This window comes from Lissotriton vulgaris, chromosome 1_1 (genome assembly GCF_964263255.1).
Source record: "Lissotriton vulgaris chromosome 1_1, aLisVul1.2, whole genome shotgun sequence".
Taxonomy (NCBI): domain Eukaryota; kingdom Metazoa; phylum Chordata; class Amphibia; order Caudata; family Salamandridae; genus Lissotriton; species Lissotriton vulgaris.
The window spans coordinates 329,322,039-329,346,383 of NC_141685.1; the positions used below are offsets into that span (position 1 = coordinate 329,322,039).

General features: G+C 44.1%; 1 protein-coding gene and 1 long non-coding RNA gene across 2 annotated transcripts in view; one reads left to right on the top strand and one right to left on the bottom strand.

The window, feature by feature from the left end:
* Window positions 1-24,345, top strand: part of LOC147747130 (cytochrome P450 4B1-like) — a 156,693-nt gene that overhangs the window by 31,493 nt on the left and 100,855 nt on the right. The window contains exon 5 of the mRNA XM_086952388.1: window positions 22,593-22,717. Within this exon, the coding sequence (XP_086808514.1) occupies window positions 22,593-22,717 (125 nt within the window). The remainder of the gene's footprint in view (window positions 1-22,592; window positions 22,718-24,345) is intronic.
* Window positions 1-24,345, bottom strand: part of LOC147747131 (uncharacterized) — a 121,600-nt gene that overhangs the window by 23,936 nt on the left and 73,319 nt on the right. The gene's annotated exons all lie outside the window — the stretch shown is intronic.

Genomic DNA, 24,345 nt, shown 5'->3' on the forward strand with positions numbered 1-24,345 from the left:
AGGTGCCTTTGTCTGTTCAGTTTCCTGTAGCAGTTTTGTTACCTTGGTCATAAATTTTACTCCCCGGCCTGACAGAATGGATGGGGCACCTCCTAGCCGGCTTGTCACCGCTTGTCTGCAAGAGCGGATCTTTACTGTGATAAAAATTCCCCGTAGGTGCCTTCTTCTTAGAGCCAATAGGGCCGAACATGTGCATAACAAGTGCCTCAATGTTTCCTTCTGGTATCCGCATAATCTGCAGTTGAAACTTTCTGTTTGTTGTTTCCAAGAGGGCATTAGATCTTTTGATAGATGCTTGCCCATTCGGTACGCTATAAAAGCTTTTTTTAGATGTTGACTTTAGTGCGAAGCTAGATATCCTTGCGGTTTTTGGTTGATATAGGAGTTAACTACTGTCCAAGCATGTCGTCGTTTAGTTAAGGTTGTTTTATCTTTTAGCAAGGAAGCTTTTTTTGCTTGTCCATTTACTACTTTACAGAAGTGTACATGGGCGATTTCTTTTTTCCATACTTCGTGCAGAGTCAGTGTGGTCAAACTCGCACTAAGATATTTTCCCCATTGAGTTGTGTTTGCCTGGACTTCCTGATGGTTTATTTCCTTCCAGCAGATGTTATCCATTGACTCACTTGGGGCAGAGCGGAGCTTGTGACACAATTTTGCGAACGTGGACATTGACCGAATTTCTTGGTTCTGTAAGCCAAATTCTAAACGAACTTGGGCTGGCGCTGCTGAGTGTGGCAGATTGAAGACTTCCTTGTATATTTTATTTTGTAAATTGTTTAAAATTGTTGATTCCCCTCCTAGCCATGCAGTTAATCCGTATGATAAAGTGGGGATAGTTTTTGCGGCCATTACTTTAAGTAAGTGAGTGTAATTTTGGCCACCCACTGTTTTTTGCAGTTGACTGTGTGCGTAAATTAATGATTGCGCCTTCCCTCTTAGTACCAGAATGTGCCTTTTTTGTGTTGCCCTGCTCAATGGTCATCCCCAGGTATTTATATGAGACCTGCTCTTCGAGGACTGAGTTGTTGATTGACCATCTGAAATTAAGTTTCTTCCCCTCCACAAGCCAGAGCACTTTTGTTTTATATTGATTCAGTTCCAGGTTTTCTTATGCCGATAACATGTTTACCAAGCGTTGCAAGCCTATTGGGGTTTTGCTTAGTAGAACTATGTCATCGGCGTACTGCATGATTGGTACAGAAACATTGCCGAGTTTTGGGGCGTGGCTTTCCGTTACTTCTAAATTACGTCCGATATCTGGTATAGGTTAAAAAGACTGGGGGCAAGGACACAGCCTTGTTTTAAACCATCCTGTGTCTCGATTTTTTTTGTAAGGCTGGTCCAGTTCCCTTGTTTAACCTTTGCCCATGTTTCGCTGTACAGGCTAGATATTGCGTTTATTAAATTATCTGGCATCCCCCACTTTCTTAACTTGCTCCAAAGCCTTGACCTGCTTACGTGGTCAAAGGCTGATTTAATGTCCACGAAACATCCATATAGTTGTTGCTTCTTTTTTTTGGCGTTTTCCGTTAGCAGGCCTAGGGTGGTTAGGTTTGTGGGTGTCCCCATCCCTGATCTAAAACCGCTTTGAAACCTAGGTATTAAATTGGTTGATTTTTCCCAGTCCTGCAGCTCTTCCAATAGGCACGAAGCATACAGCTTGGCTTCGACATCTATTAAGGAGATCAGACCATAATTCCCTGGATTTTTTCGGTCCCCTTTCTTGTGAATTGGATGGATTATATTTCCTTTCCATGTAGCCGGAAGGTTTCCCTTTGTAAAAATGTGATTAAATAAGACTGTTAAGTGTTTGGCCCAAAAGTCTTCGTTTGATTTGTAAACTGCTGTTGGAAGACCATTTGGACCTGGTGCCCCCTCTGGCTTTAGTTTTTGAATCAGCGTTTTTATTTGGGCATGAGTGGTCAAAACTTCTTGATAAATGGCGTTTGTTTCTGGGTTTACGTTATCGTGTAATCTTGGACTGACGAGTATAAGTTTAAAACTGTGTTCTTCGATGTCATTGGGTGAACATTGTTTATTTTTATTTCTAAGTGGTTCCTTTTTTAAGTAGAGGTTCTTCACGTGGTTCCCCCAGGCCTTGTCGCTGATTCCAGGGTCCTGTTTCAGTGTTGCTCCTGAGTTTAATTCGTTAATAGAAGCCCAAAACTCTCTGTGGGATGCTTTTTTACTTGTAATCAGTAGTTTTTCCCATGTCCGTTCTTTGTATTGTGCCTTCGCCATCCATATTTTATTCTGATATTTTTTCTCATACTTCTGATGTCTATATTGTTTAAGTTGTGTCCCTTAGCAGCCGATCTCTGTACCCTGGCTAATTTTCTCTTTTGTGTTTTTTCTTTAGTTCCTCCAATAGATTTTCCCAGTTCTTTACATGATCTCCGTTGTCGAGGCTCCCTATTTTTGTCATAAAGTTACTAGCTGTAATCGTGATTATTTTTGTTTCGCCTCCCCTCCATTTTATTTTCCGAAGGTTAAATTTTTCTGGGTGTTGCTGTAATGAACATATTGTTTCTGCTCTTGGAACTGTGATAATCGTCCGTATAATTTGTGGCAAGTGATCACTTTCCAAATGCGGAACTATAGAGTATTCCACTATAGATTTTGTCATGCTCGCACTGACGATTGTGAAGTCTATGGTCGATTTAACTTTGCCGCTCGTGTAAGTGGGGCACGGCTGAGTGTGTCCATTTTTCCTGCTGTTTAGAATTGTTAGGCCCATTGAGTTTATGTTGTCCCGTTGTTCTAGGTAGGACCCTTGTGCTGAACTTTTTTTCCTGTTTGGTCTACCCTTGCCGGGGCTGAGAAGATTACAATTGAAATCTCCCGAAATGATCATTGAACTAAGTTTATTGGTTTTTTGTAGGGTTTTAATAAGTTTGAGTAATGTTCCCAATTTTTCCTTTTTGCTTTTCGTTCTGGATGTATATAAATGTTTAGCAGTAGCAGTTGGTACTGAGGCTTTATTGTAATTTTTGTAGCTTGGGCCCAGTTTATCCCAACGTCCAGTTCCTCATGGTCCCAATTGTATTTTTGTGAAATAAAAGTTGATAGGCCTCCTCGTGGGTGCCCGTATTATGATTGCCTCTCTGCGAGTATATGATAGTCCGTGAAGCCTGGGATTCCTAGATGAGACAAGTTCCAGGTCCCTTGAAGAGTATTATGTCTTGCTCTTCAAAAAATAGTTGGGTTTCATGGTCCTGCTCCATGCTACTGAACCCGTGCACGTTCCAAGAACATAATTTAATTGTTTCCAGGTTTATTTCTTCCATGTGCGGACCTTTTGTTTGTTCTTTGATTATGATGTTTGTATCTTTTCTAGGAACTCTTTTCGCTTAGTGCTGACGGAATCCATGACCAGTCTTGATTGCTACTATGAAGCCGGTATATGACCGACTGACTGTTTTGGACAGTTTTTGATTGTATTCTTTTGCCCGGAGATGTTGCTCAGGCTGCATGTAGGCACGATTTTACCTTGGGCCTTTGCGACTCTACATCCTTGTGGTGGTCTGACTTGATGTAGAGGGGGAGGGAGTATCTCGGTTGCCTATGTTGCTGCAAAGTGATTCCCCAACTCGCAAATATTGCTCTGTGAGAATAGATTTTACCTGCTAGCTCTTTTGATTTCCAGGTAGTAACCGAATTTTCGATGTCTGGTCTAGCTTTATTTTGGTGAAACTCTACTGCTTCCATGTCTTGAGAGACTATTCCGTTCAGTTCAAGAATTTCTTTAACTAATTTTAGAATATTTCCTCTGTTGAGGATGTCCTGTCTTCCCTTTGTTACGTATTCCAGGATAAAGGTCACAACTGGTTCGATCTCGTACAGTTCTGGAGTATGACTTTCTTCTTGGTTCATTTTAGGGTCTTTTAATCTTGTGGACCCATTGATATTATTTGTGTCTTTTGCTTGATCTTTGGTTGGCACAGTGTTCTTTTCTAGTTTCTTCACGAATCCTGGTTCTATGTATTCCGTTAATTGCTCGTATTCTTGGGAGCCTCTCTTTGTGGTCACGCTTCTGCCTTCTGTTACTCACTGCGTTGAAAGTGGCATCAAATTTAAGGAGCATTAGAATGGATGAGAGGTGCTTGTAGCAAGTGGGGCTGACAAACATGGAAACATGGGAGAGAATAGAATCAAGATGGGTGTATAGGGCTCATAGCCTTTTTTTAGGAGGATTTTGTATGTTGAGAATGAAAGTGAGCCTTATAGAGGCTACTCAAGAATTATTTAAATGAAGGCCAGATGAGTTACTTGAGGGAATGTGGTTTAACCAACGCTAGCTTGAAGTATTCCAGGTATGCACCATTCGTGAGTGAGAAATTGCTCAGTGTAGAGGTTGGGGAGGTTTAGCTGGCATGACCAAAGGTGTTAGAATGACACCTTGGGGCATCCATTATGTTGGATGTATTTGCCTCACACACCCCGAAGGATGTCATGCTTCATCATTGGCGTTTGCTCCTCGTCGGGGAGGCGGTGCAATCCCCAACGGGCTCACCTCAAGAGGGGCTCTTTGGCGGAGATCTTTTATCCAACAGCCTTATGGTGAGGTGGGGGTGTGTGGGCAGGATGGTGTGTGATGATGGTATGATTGTTAAAATGTAGCAAGGGGTACCGGAATGCACTTTATTCTGGGGGTCCCCTGGCTGCAATTAAAACGTGGGACTAGCTCGCTAGGTGTCAACAGGTTAGGTTGAGTGACACTAGAGAAGGCTAGAGGTGAAATTGGTCGACATGTTTCTCGCTTAGGGTCAAGTTACCCGCGATTCATCAGGACCTTACAAAAAGTGAGAAAAGGAAAACATGCTTGTGTCATGTATGTGGTGTATGTTACCTCTGTGGAATCTCCTACGCCTAAACATAGAGAAAAGGAACAACGGTTAATACGTTTTACAATAGTCAAAAACAAGTTACGTCAATGCCAGGAAGTGTAGAAAATGTGGCATGCTGGCGGTATTGTGAACTATTGAGCACAAACAATGCATGCCTGGAAACATTGAGCGTGCAGCGTGCATGTGCGGGGCACACTCAAACACTGTGTACGTGAGAGGGATTGTGGTGTAGAAGGGTGGTCTTTAAAAACAATGATTAAAAGAGCAGCAGTCTAGGAGGGATGTAATACCCATTCAGTGTCATATCATGAGCAGTGCGAGTATTAAAGGCACCCATTAAAAAAGTGAGTAATATACACTGTGGCTTGGCAAGAACCAGATACAAAATCACACTGCTGTCTGACAATTGCTGTAATCGTATAGTATGTACTCCCTACTCACCTAAAGGTCAGGGACTATTTGCCACATGAGGGTCGGCGGGACTGAACATCAGGGGTGAGCCCATTAGATGAGGCTGGAGGTAAATACAGAAGTAGCGCCGCTGTGTTAATAGCGCTCTCAAAGGAAGCCTGTAGGGTAAATATTATGATCGCCCTCGTCCCGCTGTTACCGGTGTCACTCACCTCAGTAAGCCTGTGTCCGCGCTGTGAGACCTACCCATATCCGCCGAGCTCGAGTAGATGAAGGAGCTCGGCGGTCGGGATTATTTAAACAAACGCGGAGACTGGCGTGCCCTAGCGCGTCATCGCCCAAAGTGTTAAGTCACGTGATAAACGCCGGTATTGTGGCGGCCATTTCGTAATGGTCAGGAAGTACTGTACCGCTACTCATTAGATTGTGTAGTGGCTCGTGATTTGCACCATAGGGCAGTGAAACGCTAATATTTGGAGAAATGTGAGGAATGACTCAGTATTAGGAAGATGAGCCCATAGTGTTTCTGTGTGTACATTGGTGAGGCTACTCGGTCTGTTACCGGCTTTGATTGTGGCGGCCATGATGTAGTGGCTACTCGGTCTGTTACCGGCTTTGATTGTGGCGGCCATGATGTAGTGGGCAGCAAGCCTCCCTTGAGCAGTGAATGTCTTTCCCTTTATATAAGGGATAACGACCTAGAATACAACTTATAGTTAAGCGGACCCTGGTATGTAGGTGGCTGGGGCCCAATGCTATCGTTTGGGTCAAGACCAGTGGTAGTGATAATGACAACAAGGGAGAGTTAGATTAGATGTTGTGTTCATACTTAGTGTTTCACTTTTGTCAGGTGTAAAAACAAGGGGGTACCACGGTATACATTATGTAGCAGGATGGTTTAGAGTGAGTGCCAGGGAATGTCTTCATTTAGGCCATGTTTATCATAGGACAGTCGGTGTACCCATCTCTATTCCTTCCGGAAAAGGGCATTCTTGGGGCAGTTAGGGCTGGATTCTAGTACAACCCATTTCAAAGAGTCTTCATTATGGTTGGAGTCGACATAATGTTTACACATTTTTGTATGGGTTTTCTTGCAGCGAAAGTTGCTGCGATGTTCGGTGATGCGGATTTTGATGGCACGGGTAGTCATCCCGATGTATTGTAAGCCACATGGACAAGTAAGCATGTATATGCAATGAGATGTGTTACAATTGGTGTGATGTCTAAGCTCCCAATTGAAAGTCTCAGAAAGTTGGATGGTCTTGAGTGTCATGGTATATCTGCAGACCCCACACATGCCACAAGGGTAATGGCCCGTCACGGGGGGTAGATGCCACAAGGTTTGTTGGGTTTCTTTTCTGACACCCTTGGGCCTTGTGCTGATTAGGATATCCTTCAGGTTTTGGGATCTTTTGAACGCGAATCTCGGTTCTTCCAGTACCATGTCACCTGTGTTAAGAATACCCCAGTGGTGTTTGATCGAGAAGCCCTCCTGGAACGGCAGGAAAGAGCCCCGGTTGAGAATCAACCAATCACCTGTGTGACCACTTTCACCCGACTATCCAACAAGATCAGGAATACGATCAAACACCACTGGGGTATTCTTAACACAGGTGACATGGTACTGGAAGAACCGAGATTCGCGTTCAAAAGATCCCAAAACCTGAAGGATATCCTAATCAGCACAAGGCCCAAGGGTGTCAGAAAAGAAACCCAACAAACCTTGTGGCATCTACCCCCCGTGACGGGCCATTACCCTTGTGGCATGTGTGGGGTCTGCAGATATACCATGACACTCAAGACCATCCAACTTTCTGAGACTTTCAATTGGGAGCTTAGACATCACACCAATTGTAACACATCTCATTGCATATACATGCTTACTTGTCCATGTGGCTTACAATACATCGGGATGACTACCCGTGCCATCAAAATCCGCATCACCGAACATCGCAGCAACTTTCGCTGCAAGAAAACCCATACAAAAATGTGTAAACATTATGTCGACTCCAACCATAATGAAGACTCTTTGAAATGGGTTGTACTAGAATCCAGCCCTAACTGCCCCAAGAATGCCCTTTTCCGGAAGGAACAGAGATGGGTACACCGACTGTCCTCTGATAAACATGGCCTAAATGAAGACATTCCCTGGCACTCACTCTAAACCATCCTGCTACATAATGTATACCGTGGTACCCCCTTGTTTTTACACCTGACAAAAGTGAAACACTAAGTTTGAACACAACATCTAATCTAACTCTCCCTTGTTGTCATTATCACTACCACTGGTCTTGACCCAAACGATAGCATTGGGTCCCAGCCACCTACATACCAGGGTCCGCTTAACTATAAGTTGTATTCTAGGTCGTTATCCCTTATATAAAGGGAAAGACATTCACTGCTCAAGGGAGGCTTGCTGCCCACTACATCATGGCCGCCACAATCAAAGCCGGTAACAGACCGAGTAGCCTCACCAATGTACACGCAGAAACACTATGGGCTCATCTTCCTAATACTGAGTCATTCCTCACATTTCTCCAAATATTAGCGTTTCACTGCCCTATGGTGCAAATCACGAGCCACTACACAATCTAATGAGTAGCGGTACAGTACTTCCTGACCATTACGAAATGGCCGCCACAATACCGGCGTTTATCACGTGACTAAACACTTTGGGCGATGACGCGCTAGTGCACGCCGGTCTCCGCGTTTGTTTAAATAATCCCGACCGCCGAGCTCCTTCATCTACTCGAGCTCGGCGGATATGGGTAGGTCTCACAGCGCGGACACAGGCTTACTGAGGTGAGTGACACCGGTAACAGCGGGACGAGGGCGATCATAATATTTACCCTAGAGGCTTCCTTTGAGAGCGCTATTAACACAGCGGCGCTACTTCTGTATTTACCTCCAGCCTCATCTAATGGGCTCACCCCTGATGTTCAGTCCCGCCGACCCTCATGTGGCAAATAGTCCCTGACCTTTAGGTGAGTAGGGAGTACATACTATACGATTACAGCAATTGTCAGACAGCAGTGTGATTTTGTATCTGGTTCTTGCCAAGCCACAGTGTATATTACTCACTTTTTTAATGGGTGCCTTTAATACTCGTACTGCTCATGATATGACACTGAATGGGTATTACATCCCTCCTAGACTGCTGCTCTTTTAATCATTGTTTTTAAAGACCACCCTTCTACACCACAATCCCTCTCACGTACACAGTGTTTGAGTGTGCCCCGCACATGCACGCTGCACGCTCAATGTTTCCAGGCATGCATTGTTTGTGCTCAATAGTTCACAATACCGCCAGCATGCCACATTTTCTACACTTCCTGGCATTGACGTAACTTGTTTTTGACTATTGTAAAACGTATTAACCGTTGTTCCTTTTCTCTATGTTTAGGCATAGGAGATTCCACAGAGGTAACATACACCACATACATGACACAAGCATGTTTTCCTTTTCTCACTTTTTGTAAGGTCCTGATGAATCGCGGGTAACTTGACCCTAAGCGAGAAACATGTCGACCAATTTCACCTCTAGCCTTCTCTAGTGTCACTCAACCTAACCTGTTGACACCTAGCGAGCTAGTCCCACGTTTTAATTGCAGCCAGGGGACCCCCAGAATAAAGTGCATTCCGGTACCCCTTGCTACATTTTAACAATCATACCATCATCACACACCATCCTGCCCACACACCCCCACCTCACCATAAGGCTGTTGGATAAAAGATCTCCGCCAAAGAGCCCCTCTTGAGGTGAGCCCGTCGGGGATTGCACCGCCTCCCCGACGAGGAGCAAACGCCAATGATGAAGCATGACATCCTTCGGGGTGTGTGAGGCAAATACATCCAACATAATGGATGCCCCAAGGTGTCATTCTAACACCTTTGGTCATGCCAGCTAAACCTCCCCAACCTCTACATAGGAACAGTACAGCAACCCCTTTCTTGCATCCTCTGTACTGGATACGGACACAAGCTGTTACTGGACCTTCCACCACCCTGAGTGGTAATCCGTGTCCGTTGATCAAGTGATCAATTTTCCTCCCTCCTTTTTGATAAAAAAATTGCTCAGTGTGTCAGTGATGCAAGGTTTTGTTGCAGGGATTCTGCTCAGGAACAGAGCAATGGGTGAGACCATAGAACTTCCGCATGTGTGACTGAGTCACCATACCCTGTCAGTACCTATGGGTCCGAATCTGAATAGATTCTAGTGCCTCACCTGCCCACCCAACCATTCCAGAGCGTCAAGGGATTTGGCAACCCAGGACACAACAATCCCGACTCACTGTCAGGGATCACAGTAGTAGGTCACCTTTTTTCATTGCAACCACAAGGAGATGATGGATGGAGTACTGAAACATTTTAGACACTCACCCATAGTCATAGGTCTGGGTTGAAGCCATCATCGTTCTTTAGCTCACTTCGCCAACCCAGTTCGGACCCAGCTATATGCAAATCAGTCTTGACCCTGTGCCTCATGGGAACAGTCCAGCCCAAACTACTGCTAAGCCAGGTTTTCCCTGGACCAGAAACAAGCATCCTGGGACCGTTTTCAGGGAACACTCCTCAGCAGCCAGGCTAGCTTGAATCCAGTGGCAAAGTGAGCAAGGGACCCACTTCTGGGCATACCCTGTCAGCTTATGACAAACAAAGCAAACACAAGGAGATGATGTATGGAGAGCTGAAACTTTTCAGACACTCACAGATCTGGGTTTCTTTAATCAATCATTGTTCTTTAGCTCGCTTCACCACCCCACTGAACTGCAAATCCGTGTTGCCGCTGTGCCTCATGGGAACACTCCAGCCCGATATGCTAAGCCAGGTGTAATATTTTAAGAATCCACCAGGAAACAGGATAGATGAAAGTCCAGAAGTTTATTCCAACATAAGGATCCCATCCAACAGGCTTCAACATAAACAGCAACTGAACAGGTTTATCTTCAAAGCACAAGCAGAACACAATGACATATTCAGTATTCCACCATCATGACATATTCAGTATTCTACAGTGACTCTATGATACATTCCCTCTCTAAGAATAATTAACAGTGAAATAAGCATATCACATACCTCCCTCCTTTCCACTTGATAACAAAACAAAAAAAAAACCTTACACATATTCAGACAGATATGAAGGTGTCCTGGAAAATCTAGATGATCTGCGAATTTCTCTGCTTTCCTCACGGTCAAGAGAACTATGACTCTTTTCTTGAGACTTCCCTTTAACTACAACAACCCTATTCAGGTTCCAAATTCTGTGGTCTTCTGTTTTATAGAGTTGTTAAAAACCTTGATGACCTTGATAGGTTCCATAAATTTTGAAGTTGACTTTCCTATCAAACCAGGTCGTTTTATCATAACCACATCACCTACATTTACTTTAGTAACTTTCACATTGTTTTGCTTGTCAAACTGAATCTTTCTCTGTCTACTTTTATCATTTTCCATCTCATGCACTTTCTCAAAATCACACTTACTCTCTTTCCCTTTACTAACTTCATATTTATTTACCCATGAAGGTTCCACAACAGTATTTGGAAGTCTACCTCTAAAAAGAATAAAAGGAGTTTTACCTGTAGTTGAATGTGGCATTAACCTATACTCCTCAACCTTTCTTAGAACCTCCACTTTCCAATCCAAAAATCTGGATTTGGCTAAGGCAATAGTTTCTTTAATGACTTTGACAAATCTTTCTACCAAACCATTACCTTCTGGATGATATAAGGCACTGGTCTTATACCTAATACCTTTAGCCAAAATAAACTTTTCAATTTCTGCCGATATAAATTGAACACCATTGTCCAACAATACCGTTTCAGGAATCCCTTCTCTAGAGAACAGTACCATCAAGCATTTAATCACATTAGCTGAATCTATATTGGACAGAAAGAAAACTTCCGGCCAACGCGAAAACATGTCAATCACAACTAATACATAAACTTGAGAACTATTATTATGCACAGGCCCCAAAATATCCACAGCAATATCTTGCCAAGGACTTAATGCACACCTTCTTATGATCATAGGTTGCACACGCACTGATTTATTCTTATCACATAACATACATGTTACACAATCACGCAGAACCCTCTCTATCTCAATGTCCATTCCTGGCCACCAGTATGATGCACACAACCTTTCCTTACATTTTGTCAAACCATCATGTGTAGAATGCACCAGGTCAATTAACTCTTTCCTAAGACTCACAGGAGGGATCAATTTAGTTCCTCTAAACAATAAATCATTGCAAACAAATAATTCATTTTGCAAAGGCCAAAACTTCCTAGTCACCAGATCCTTCTTTATCACTAGACCAACCTTTACACATCAAACTCATCACTTCTTTCAACACACTATCTTGAGCAAGCTCTTCACACCACCTTTTCTCAGGTATAACCTCACTATCCACTGTACAAACCCACTCATAACCTTCATCTTCCTCACCATCCTCACATTCACTTTTAGGAGTGAGTTGCGATAACACATCTGCAACATTATTCTCAGCTCCAGGAATATACTTTATACTGTACTCCTGCAAACCAATTATCCACCTCGTAATCCTACTCGAAATGACCTCCAAACCTTTGCTAGTAAAAATTTCAGTTAAGGGCTTGTGATCTGTCCTTATCTCAAAATTGACTCCCCACAAAAACTTTCTCAATTTTTTAACAGCCCAGTATATGGCTAAAGACTCTCTCTCCACCACAGAGCATCTAGCTTCAGCATCCTTGAGTGTGCGGGACAAAAACATAATAGTATTCAAACCATTTAACCTTTGCTGTTGTAAAACCGTACCCATACCTTTCTCACTAGCATCTGTTATTAACACAGGTTTAATCTTTGGGTTAAAACTCTTTAAAGAGGGTGCATCTTTCAATTTTTCTTTAATTTCAAGAAATTCCCCCTCACATTTATCTGACCACACAAAGTCAACACCCTTTTTAAGTAAGTACCTCATATTCACAGCACAATCAGCGAAGTACCTCATAAATTTTGAGTAATATTCAACTACTCCCAGGAATTTCAAAATAATAATATCAGAGGACCTCCACTTCCTCTCGGATGCCAGAGAGAGGTACCGACGGACAGAGCGGGCCTCATATTCCCGAGCGGTCGCCGGGTGAGGTGAGGTCATTTCCTACGCAATGTGTGGATTAAAATAGAATGCATTTCTTCCATGTGAACATTGGGGCTCCAAGTTCCCGGTAGATATAAGTATTCTGATATTATTATTTTTGGCACCTATATATAAATTTATCTTACACTTATGCACTTCACTTTATTAGGCTGCAGTAGCTTATCATCTATGGTCCTGACGAAAGCCGGATAAAAATTTCCAATTTGGCTGAAACATGTCGACCGTCCTGCACAGCGCCACAGTGTAGTTATATATTTAGACTACCAGGCGTGATTTTAACCTTGGCACTCAGACAAATCCTATTAAAATACCTTTCTTGTCTGAGTCGTTAATTTTAAATTTTCACCACAGCACTGCACCACACACCCTCAGCACTACCCTCTGAGTAACAACTTGGCTAGAGTTTCTACTCTACATCCATATCCGCACCATCATCTGATGGCTTGGGCGGTAGGTTGGATGGACTAAACAAATACCCCATATGATGAGACTCCGCCAAAGGGTGGTCTGATGGGAATATCTCAGCCAGTTGTAACTCCTTGTATTTGCATGTGCCCTGGTTTTCTCAGTTACTAGTACAGCATCACACAAGACCAGTCATTTTTTGTTGTTATGTAGTTTGTCATCATCTCCCACAATCAAAATGTCGTCTTGATACACATACACTCCATTAATACCACGAAGAACATGTACCATCACCCTTTGAAAAACGGACGATGCCGACACTAACCCAAAAGGCATATGCACGAATCTGAAAGTTCCGAAAGGCGTTATAAATGAGGTGAGATCATGGCTACTTTCATCCAGCTCCACATGATGGTACGCTAAGGTCAAATCTATTGTACTAAAGACAGACGCCCCACCCAACTGTACCAACAACTCATTAATATTAGGTAATGAATACCTGTCCACCACTACACACTTATTTAATTGTCTCAAATCTATGCACAATCTCAAATCTCTGTTAGGTTTTCTCGCTGCGACCACTGGCGCAAGCCATTCTGTCCCTTCCACCTTCTCTATGATTCCCCAATCACTCAATTTCTTAATCTCTTTCTCCATATCATCTCTTACAGAGAAGGGTACACCCCTAACTTTGCTCGCAACAGGGACAGAATTCTCTTTCAGCAAAACTTTGTGTTTATATCCCCTGAGGCATCCTAATTCATTCCTAAACACATTAGGGTATTTGTGTTTTAAATTCAAAATGTACTCCTCACCATTAGTTACACTTATAGACTTTACAATAGGTCTCAATTGTATAGGTGGATCAGCATTTGGATCTACAAATATTCCCATGTCTCCCTGATGTACCCAACTCAAGATGCTGTCACCTTTCTTTGAAACATAAACTTTGCCCGTAGTAAATCTGTCCTTATATTCTATGAGACCCACAAAGTATCCATGTAAATCAATGGGCTTTCTACCGTAAGCTAAGGGTCTAATATCTGGTTTAATAAATTTCACGTTATCTTTCAACTTATTCCAAAAAATATCATTCGATATTATAGTGATCTTAGCCCCCGAATCAAACAATACTTTTGTCTTAGCACCTGCAACCAGAATATCATCACAGGGAGAATTTTTCTTTTTAACAGCATCAACCACATGAACTATGATCTGTCCACATTCATATCCTCAGAACATGAATTATCAGGCTCATCTTCGTAAATACTAACTTCCTTAATCTTTGGTATTGATCTGCTTTCACAATAAGATGTCAGATGACCTTTCTTTTTACACTTTAGACAAGTTTGATTAAGAGCTGAACATTTTTTACTATTGGCTAAATGCCCAGTACTCCCACATCCAAAACATTTGAGAGTTGATCGTTTCTCTTGACTATTTTTCACAAAGTCACCGCCTCTCGAACCTTTACTAAAATCTGTTTTAACCTTAGACGTAACTTGCTCAACCTTACGTTCCTTGGAAGAATCCTTTTTCAATATTTCCACACATTTTACAGCGTGCTCAATTTGTTTAGCCACAGTAAGAACCTCGTCCAAAGATGGTTCATCCCTCAACCAGAATTCCTCACGTACCTTCTCCATGCAACATCCAAACATAAACTGGTCTCTAATCCTCTCATCAGTTGCATTACCAAACTAGCAAGATGATGCTAACTTTCTTAAATAGGTACAAAAGGGGGTGGTGATGGACGGAGCATCTGAATCAATCAAACTCTCACACCCAGTCAAAAGATCTGGGTTTAATCCATCACCGTTCTTTAGCCCACTCTGCCACCCCAGTTCAGACATGGCTATATGCAAATCAGTCTGACCCTGTGCCTCATGGGAACAGTCCAGCCCGAACTGCGAAGCCATGTCTTCCCTGGACCGGAAACAAGCTTCCGAGGACCGGTTTCTGGCATTCCAGCCGTCTTCAGCCCGGCTTGCTTGAATCCAGTGGCAAAGTGAACAAGGGACTCACGTCTGAGCATACCCTGCCACACTTATGGTGGCCAAAGCGGTACAAAAGGGGGTGGTGATGGACGGAACATCTGAATAAATCAAACACTCACACCCAGTCAAAAGATCTGGGTTTAATCCATCACCGTTCTTTAGCCCACTCTGCCACCCCAGTTCAGACATGGCTATATGCAAATCAGTCTGACCCTGTGCCTCATGGGAACAGTCCGGCCCGAACTGCGAAGCCATGTCTTCCCTGGACCGAAACAAGATTCCGAGGACCGGTTTCTGGCATTCCAGCCGTCTTCAGCCCGGCTTGCTTAAATCCAGTGGCAAAGTGAGCAAGGGACTCACGTCTGAGCATACCTTGCCACACTTATGGCGGCCAAAAGCGGTACAAAAGGGGGTGGTGATGGACGGAGCATCTGAATCAATCAAACACTCACACCCAGTCAAAAGATCTGGGTTTAATCCATCACCGTTCTTTAGCCCACTCTGCCACCCCAGTTCAGACATGGCTATATGCAAATCAGTCTGACCCTGTGCCTCATGGGAACAGTCCAGCCCGAACTGCTCCGTCCATCACCACCCCCTTTTGTACCGCTTTTGGCCGCCATATGTGTGGCAGGGTATGCTCAGACGTGAGTCCCTTGCTCACTTTGCCACTGGATTCAAGCAAGCCAGGCTGAAGACAGCTGCAATGCCAGAAACCGGTCCTCGGAAGCTTGTTTCCGGTCCAGGGAAGACTTGGCTTGGCAGTTCGGGCTGGACTGTTCCCATGAGGCACAGGGTCAGACTGATTTGCATATAGCCATGTCTGAACTGGGGTGGCAGAGTGGGCTAAAGAACGGTGATGGATTAAACCCAGATCTTTTGACTGGGTGTGAGTGTTTGATTGATTCAGATGCTCCGTCCATCACCACCCCCTTTTGTACCGCTTTTGGCTGCCATAAGTGTGGCAGGGTATGCTCAGACGTGAGACCCTTGCTCACTTTGCCACTGGATTCAAGCAAGCCGGGCTGAAGACAGCTGGAATGCCAGAAACCGGTCCTCGGAAGCTTGTTTCCGGTCCAGGGAAGACATGGCTTGGCAGTTCGGGCTGGACTGTTCACATGAGGCACAGGGTCAGACTGATTTGCATATAGCCATGTCTGAACTGGGGTGGCAGAGTGGGCTAAAGAATGGTGATGGATTAAACCCAGATCTTTTGACTGGGTGTGAGTGTTTGATTGATTCAGATGCTCCGTCCATCACCACCCCCTTTTGTACAACTTTCTTAAATAGGTCACATAGTTTTCAACTGATTCATGTTCGCCTTGTACCCTTTTTGCAAAAGTATAACGTTCTAGAATTGTGCTCACTTTCGGCAAATAATGCTTGTCTAACTTTTTAATACATATTTCGTATTCATTAAGATCTTTTTCCTCCTCAGGAGAAAAATCAGGTAAGTGATCAAACACATCTTGGCCTTCAGAACCAAGACAGTGCAACAACAAGGATGATTTTCTCTCCGCACTAAGGAAGGACCCACAAACCCTTGCATATCTCTCAAACACCACCTTCCATTTCTTCCACTTAATTTGAGGCTCCCCAGGAGAAGATAAAAAGAAAGGAGCAGCGGTGACATTCTGCATGACTATAGCAATACCAACAAAAAAAAAATGATACAGAAATGAAACAAACTAAGAATAATAAATCAAATGTCACACAATATCCAAGCAATAATAATCAGCATTGAATTGTATACAAAAAGCATTCATGAATAATCGTGAGTTATAAGTTGTGGATGTAAGCTTGTGTCCAGTAATATTGTTAGATCAAAGAACAGAAGGTTCCCTTTCTTTGCTTCACGAATTGATGTGACTTATGCCCAGTTATGTTACTAGTTTAAGTAATAAAATATTTTATGAGGTGAAATTGATTTAAATGAACAACCACTGTTAAACGCAATGTTCATCAAATTGTTAATATTATATAAATGTTCACCAAGTTGTTATACCAAGAATATCCACTAGATGTCACTGTTCTCCATCATCCGCGTAAAAAAATATTAGTAAAACACATTATTTATTTATTTAAAGTTTTGTAGAGCGCGTAGTCACCACGAGGGTATCCCAGCGCTAGAACCTTGTTACTCATGAGGGGGAGCGGATAGGTAAGAGACCGGTTTAGGGGAAGAGGAGAGTTTTGAGGGTTTTTCTGAACCGGAGTAGATCAGGCTCTGTTCTGAGGTTCAGAGGGAGTGCGTTCCACTTGAGTCCGGTGTTTACCGAGAAGCGGCGGCCCCCTATCCGGGCCTTTTTCACCTTGGGGATCGTGATAAGGTTTCCGTGCTCTGAGCGGAGCGCTCTCGTGGGTCTGTAGGGGGTGATCCAATTGTTTAGTATGGGGGGGCCGGTGTTATGGAGAGCTTTGTGGGCCAGGCAGAGGGCCTTGAAAGTGACCCTTTCTTTCATTACCTGCTAGTTGAAATCAAGAGTTATGCACTCTATGTTAACAGCGAGAGAAAACTAAATAAACTGAAGAGAAATAAAAGACATTTATACTAAAAGTAATATTCTGAAGAAACAATGCAATTTTACATTTGCTTTAAAATGGCTGACACGCAAAAACGTAAAGACGAAACGCTACGGAATCCTCATTAGATCATTTCAGACACAACAGGTTGCTAGGCACGTGTATGAATGCATTCTACTTCAGGAAGTTCGGAGAGATGACACGAGGTTCGCTGATGGCAATCTGTGAGTTTTAAACAATGCAGGATGTGAAAATTCTTAACTCGCTCAAGACAAGATGATGTTTATCTTTAAAACACTGGTTAAACTTGACGCTTGTTGACCTTTGCAAAGCTGCTACACTTCAGGCTTTTCACGCGCCCAACTCCAAATTAAGTGTAACACTTGACACGCAACTGTAATGTTGTTAACTCTTCTAGGGGAACCGCTCCACTTATGTCGTCCTTCAGGTCTTCAAACTCGCGCTGTGCCTCTTCGTCCCATTTGAATTGCGACTTGTTCCTGATGAGTTGACGGAGTCTATAAGTCTTGGTGGCAAAGTGTCTCACGAATTTACTATAATACTCCGCCATTCCGAGGAATGACCTCACCTCCTCCTTGTTGATTGGGGCCCTGGCATCACAAATGGCCTTCACGTTCTGCCTTTTTGGGGATATACCTTGGCTTCCTATTTCGTGACCTAGGTAGGTGACGGAAGACATTCCCAGCCTGCATTTACTCCACTCAGCGGTGAGGCCCTTTTCTTGTAGTACTGTCAGCACTTTTGTCAGTTTATTGTCATGGTCCTCTCGGTCTGTTCCCGTGATCAGGATGTCGTCCTGCAAGTATTGAACGCCCGGTAGGTCTTTGAACAGACGGTGCATTAACTTCTGGAACACCGCGGCTGCCGAGGCCAGTCCAAACGGCATTCGACGGAACTGATAACACCCGAAGGGTGTGATGAACGAGGTTAGTTTTCTACTCGATGGATGCAGGTCAATTTGATGACACGCGGATGTGAGGTCCATAGTAGAGAACCATGACACTCCTTTCGTCCTTGCCAACATTTCCTCGAGCCTCGGCAGAGGAAATTTCTCCACTATTAAACATTTGTTGAGTTCGCGAAGGTCCACACATAGACGCACCTTGCCATTGGGTTTCCTGGCTACAACCAAGGGGGCCAGCCATTCTGAGCTGTCAATCGGTTCAATTATTCCTTGGTCTTCTAATCTCTGGAGTTCCTGCTGGACCGCATCTTTGACGGCAATGGGGATGTTCCTGACCTTGTGCGACACCGGGCGGGCATCTTCCTTGAGGAGTATCTTGTGCACGAACTTGTCCAGTTTCCCGACCGTGCCGCCAAACACCTTAGGAAAGGCCAACTTCAGTTTGTCCTGCTGCGGCCAGCGGCTGTCTTCCGTTAAGAGGATTTGCTCTTTGCCTCCTGGATCCAACTTGATTCCCAGATCACCTTGGTCTCTCCAGCCTAGCACGGATGGTTCTCGCTCTGCCACATACAGCTTGCAGATCGCCGATCTGCCTCTGAATTCGAACTTCAGAGCGCGGAAACCCACCATGGGGATTGCGTTGCTGGTGTATGAGATGGGACGGATATCCGGCGGGTGCAGCTCCGGTCCTAGGGTGGGCACGAAATCTTCTTCCCATACTGATCGCTTCACTATGGAGTAGGGAGAGCCTTAGACAATAGCGATGTGCACTTTCACTCCTCCTATGAGCATGTCCGTGCGCGGCTTGTCTGAACGCTTGCCAGTTACCTCCAATACTTGGTCTTCAACACATAAAACCATGTCGTCGTCTTCCAGGTCTTCCTCCGTTTGATCCTCCGACAGGGACTGCCCTATGCACTTTACCATGGATTTCTTTCCTTTCTTGTGACACACTTTCTCAAAATGGCCGACCAGGCCACAGAAGGAGCATCTGGCGCGAAACGCTGGGCATCGTTTGTCTTGCCCCGAGTGGGCAGTGCTCCCGCACCTGTAGCACGAGAATTTGCTGTCTGTGGGCTGCCTGCCGGGAGATGTTTGCTTCCCTGTCCACCTGGAATCCTGCTTCCTCTCTCCCATGGATCCCTTTTGCTTGTAGGCTGAAGGGTTTTCGTCAATCTTATTGACCATCTGCCTCTGCGTGCTTTCCTTCTTGGCCGCGTCAGTAGAGCGTTTCGATAGTTCCGCTTTCTTTACCATGGCGATGACGTCTTTGAGCGATGCTTCTCTCTGTGCCCATAACATGTCTTGGACTGACTTGTTTGTAGTATGCATGACTATCTGGTCTTTGATGTATTCGTCCTGTAGCTGCCCATATTTGCACATGATGGCTAATCGTCTCAAGGCTGCCACGTAGTCATCTATCGACTCTCCCTCTTCCTGCTTCCGTTGCTGGAAGTTGTAGCGGTCGATAGATACACATACCGCCGGCCGATAGTGGTTGTCTAGGTCCTCCAGAGCATTTTTGAAGACGTCATCCTCCGTGTCTGCTCTCTCTTTTGGCACAATATTGACGAACACACAAACACCTTCTGGGCCCAGGTTGTGCAGTAGCAAACTCTTCTTCCTAGCACTGGGGAATGGCTCACCGTTCTCATCTTCCAATGCTTCCACATAGTTCTTGAAATACTCCCTCCAGTCCTCCCATTTCATTAGGGGCTCGCCTGGTCTGGGTAGGAAGGGGATGGGTGCCGTAAGGGCTGTTGCCTGGTTGCTCATTCTGGGTGCTGTTCTGGGCCCTCCGTCTCGGTTACCTGGGCTGCTCGGTGCACTGGGGTTCTCTTCTCTGTCTGAGCCATCCCCTTGGCTTTTGGGACTGCCCGGTGTACTGCTAGTTCCACCACTAGTGGCGCTGGGGAGGTGTGCTTCACCCTCCTCCCTGTCACCGTCCCTTCTTTCTGCCAGGGTCTCAGTTACGTGCCCCTCTGCGCGCCGTGCTGGTTCTGACTTGCCTTGAAGTGGCCGGGAGCCACGTGGGTGTAGGCTGTCGTGGGTTTGCGCTGCTGCCACGCTCTGTTGTAAATAGCGATGGTCCCCTGGGCGAGCTCACCTCAGAGAGCCTCTGTCCCAGTTTCAGGTACGTTGTGGGCGTCTTCTCCTCCTGTCTTGCATCACCAGTGTTGCTGCAAGGGGTTAATGGGGTGCTCCCAGTCCTCGTCGCCACTGTAATGTTGTTAACTCTTCCCCCCAGAGAGCACACGATGCCAGGTGAAGTTGGAAACAAGGTTTATAACCTTTAACACAAGATCGCTAACCAACAGAGCGCCGAGCGTCTAGCTGTACCAAGCTCCAGTCGCTACTGCCGTTACTGCCCTTCGCGCGCTTTCTCCCAAGCTCAATGCGCATGCGCCGGTGTTCCGCTCTTGCTCCGGCGCGGCACGTCATCACGCCGAGCGCCGGAGGCTAGAGCGCAACACCACAGTAACAGCCTCGCTTGATGCACTTGATCCACGAAGATATTTACACAACAATTCCACTTAAATATGTCCGTTTAAGTCACACAATCTTAGCCAACAACACTTAGCTCTATTTGCTAAAGCTTTAGAAACATGCTTTAGAAAGATGCTGAGTACTTAAAGCACAACTCCAAGATCAAATTTTTAGCACAACTCGAAGATCCAATTTTGAGCCAAAGAAAGGAAAGCAGAAATAACAAATATGAATTCCATATAATGCCTTAGATTTTTCAAGACCATTTCATTTCCTCTTTTCTTTTTTAAAATAAATATGAAACAGCCGCAAGTGCCATCAATGCACAGGAGAATAATTTTAACAGCCGCAGGCGCAATCAAGTCACAGTTAATTCCATAAAATATCAAATAGTTTATAAATTAAATCAAAAAGATTGTAAACTAAAATTTTATAGCCGCAGGTGCCATCAGAGCACTTTGAAATGACAGCCGCAGGTGCAATCAAATCACAAATAGAATATCTTAAAGAAGATTTGAAATAATGGATTTAAAGTCTCACCAATCTTCAATCTTCAAATAGCTTGTCTTAGGATCCTTATGAGGGTGCTGACTACGCCAGTGTAATATTTTAAGAATCCACCAGGAAACAGGATAGATGAAAGTCCAGAAGTTTATTCCAACATAAGGATCCCATCCAACAGGCTTCAACATAAACAGCAACTGAACAGGTTTATCTCCAAAGCTCAAGCAGAACACAATGACATATCACAATGACATATTCAGTATTCCACCATCATGACATATTCAGTATTCTACAGTGACTCTATGATACATTCCCTCTCTAAGAATAATTAACAGTGAAATAAGCATATCACACCAGGTCTTCCCTGGACCGGAAACAAGGATCCTGGGAGCACTTTTGGGGTAACACCCCTTATCAGACAGGTTAGCTTGAATCCAGTCGGCCCTGATTATGATGTCGGTGGGACCGATGGAAGCGTCTGACAAGCTCACGGACCCGTTGGGGCATCGGTCTGGTCATAATACCTACAATGAAGGCAGTGCCTGCACAGGCACTGCTGTAGGGATTTAGATGTCCCTTTCCGACAGACTTTCCGTGGTGGTTTGAATGCAACGGAAAATCTGTCAGAAAGGGACTCTGGGAGCCCCTTGCAAGGCCCCTTCCCCTGTGGGCCTCTTCTATGTAGCCCTGAGGCCACCTGTCGTGCCCACAAAAACATCCATGCATCTTGTGCCAGGTACCACATGCCTGGCACACAGTGGATGGATGTTTGAAAAATGCGCTTTCCCATTTTGGCTAGTGCATCAGTCTTTTTCTCAGACCACAATGGTAAACAGCATTTTTTTTATGACCGCCTCCACGGCAGTCACATTGTAATCGGGCTGTCGGAACCACCAACTCCTTGTTGGTTTGTCCCATGACCGAAACCATGGGTTTGGATGCTCGTCAGGCCAACATCCTAATAAGGTTCTTATTAGTTAATTTACAGTTATCCACTAAATCACAAAAAAAACCACATATTTCCTTTTGTAAACTATCACAATTCATCAAAATCACACGTCTACTCTCATACTACAGGCTCATTCAATGCGTAATTGCTCATTCATTCAATATGTGCCACACACCGTTGTGTATGCCTTTACCATACTTCTCCCATATACACTTTTCGCTGCTTTATCCTGGTAAAAAAAAATATCAAAATCCTTTTCTGCTCGTAGTTTAAAGTCAACCTATTTAGGCTGTAGCTAGGATGCATGCAATTGAGGTAAAAGGTTGACTGTGACTGAAGATTTTCTACTCCTTACAATCGACACACCATGATTCAGAATATCTTTGTGTATCATTAGGATAAGTGGGATCAACTCATCACCAAAAATAAGTCTATTGAACTTTTTGAACATGTCAGCTTGATGACTCTCGATACCATCTTGAAATGCGCCTTCAGTTACCATAGCAACTGCCAGATTGACAGGTGAGTGTGTACATAAGTTAAACTAAATAATTTGCATATTGACTTGTATATAGCGTCACTGTGTGACCTTGGCCAGGTAATACACAGCTGTTGAACTGTAATGACATGGTGGTGGGAATCACAGAGATATCTGCTCTATTTATTGTTTTAAATGTACACCGTGATTCACAAAGAATTTGCTGTGACCTACCCTTTTAGTACCTTTGGACACCATGAGTTAACCAGAAGTACTCTTGACTCACTCCTGGTACCTAGTAGTAAGCCAGAAGTTCTACAAAAGTAAGTTACATTTACAGCACAATCTTTGTGAATCTGGCCCTGTATCTTTATTCTTATTTACCCAATTCGAGAGGGGGAATTTTCACTTATGCTTTATGCTGGAAGGATGGTTTCTGGCTCTTGGCAGCAGCAATTTATTGATGATTATTTTTTCTGTGCAAATTTGAAATTAATATGTTCCTTGATTTTGTTATTCTGAAAATGTATAAAGGGTATTTAAGGTTCCATTTTTTGAGACTTTTAGGGGCTTATTTTGAGTTTGGCGGGGTATACTCAGTTGAGGAATGTGCTCTGCTGCCCGCCATGTTTGGAGTTCGTCAGGCTGGTGGAGAGCTCTGTGGCTTAAGAGGAGTGACGACCAAGATGGCTCCTCTGAAATGACTGAAGTAGAGCTGTGCAGGTGCCATATTCACTGCAAATGTTTTAAAAAAGCGACAGTTAGTAGTCAAGCATCAAAAATGTATGTCTCTTAAATGCTGGCCCAGCAACTGGGGGTCATTATTTCGTTTTCCTAGTGGCCCAAAAAAGGAAAAAATGGCAACAGAATATATGCCCGCAATAAGGCGAATGGTCTGACGTCCACTGATTGACAGTCAACGTCAGTCGTGCCATAGGCCAAAGGCTTCCAGTAGCGGAGCCAGTAGAGGCTCTACTGGCAGAAACATGTGGTTCCCCCAACTCTAAATCGAGTGGGTGTGAGCAAATTTGGTGTACATGGTACTGCACCACGTTAGTGGCCGAGTACCCTACTCACCAAACTCTTAATAAGCTTCTTAGTATTTTCGGTGTGAATAGAGTCTGCACCCTGTTTCTTATTGCTTTTCAGGTAACCCGGTTACCATGCAAGCAAGGTAGGGTCTAATACAATATTAAAACGCCCATTATAATTTCATGCAAATCACTTTTGAAGGAGACTGCAAACCATTTATTTTTTGAAAGGCAATTCCAGCTCAAAGTACACGTACTAAATCACAAAAGATTGCGACAAAACGTACTTTTGTGCAAAGCTGTGATTCTCTTCCCTCAAACCTTTGATATTTGTCACATAAGCTATGAAAAGTACATGAATCATGTGCATTTATACTCGGGGTTGGTTTCCGTGTGTGAATGAGGACATTTGCTGGCATTTGGTAGGGAACTGTATTTTGTGTCCAGTCACTAGTGGAAAATCGAATCTAAGCCTTTGCACAGGAAATGCTTGCAAGTTACAAATGCAACATAGTTTTAGAGTACTGACACAAAACATGTGAGTAAGGTCTGCACTTATTTACAACAAAATAATGCTTGCAGTGCCAACTAACTCTAGAAAGAGAAAATGATATAAAGTTAGTCAATAATTGAAAACGCTG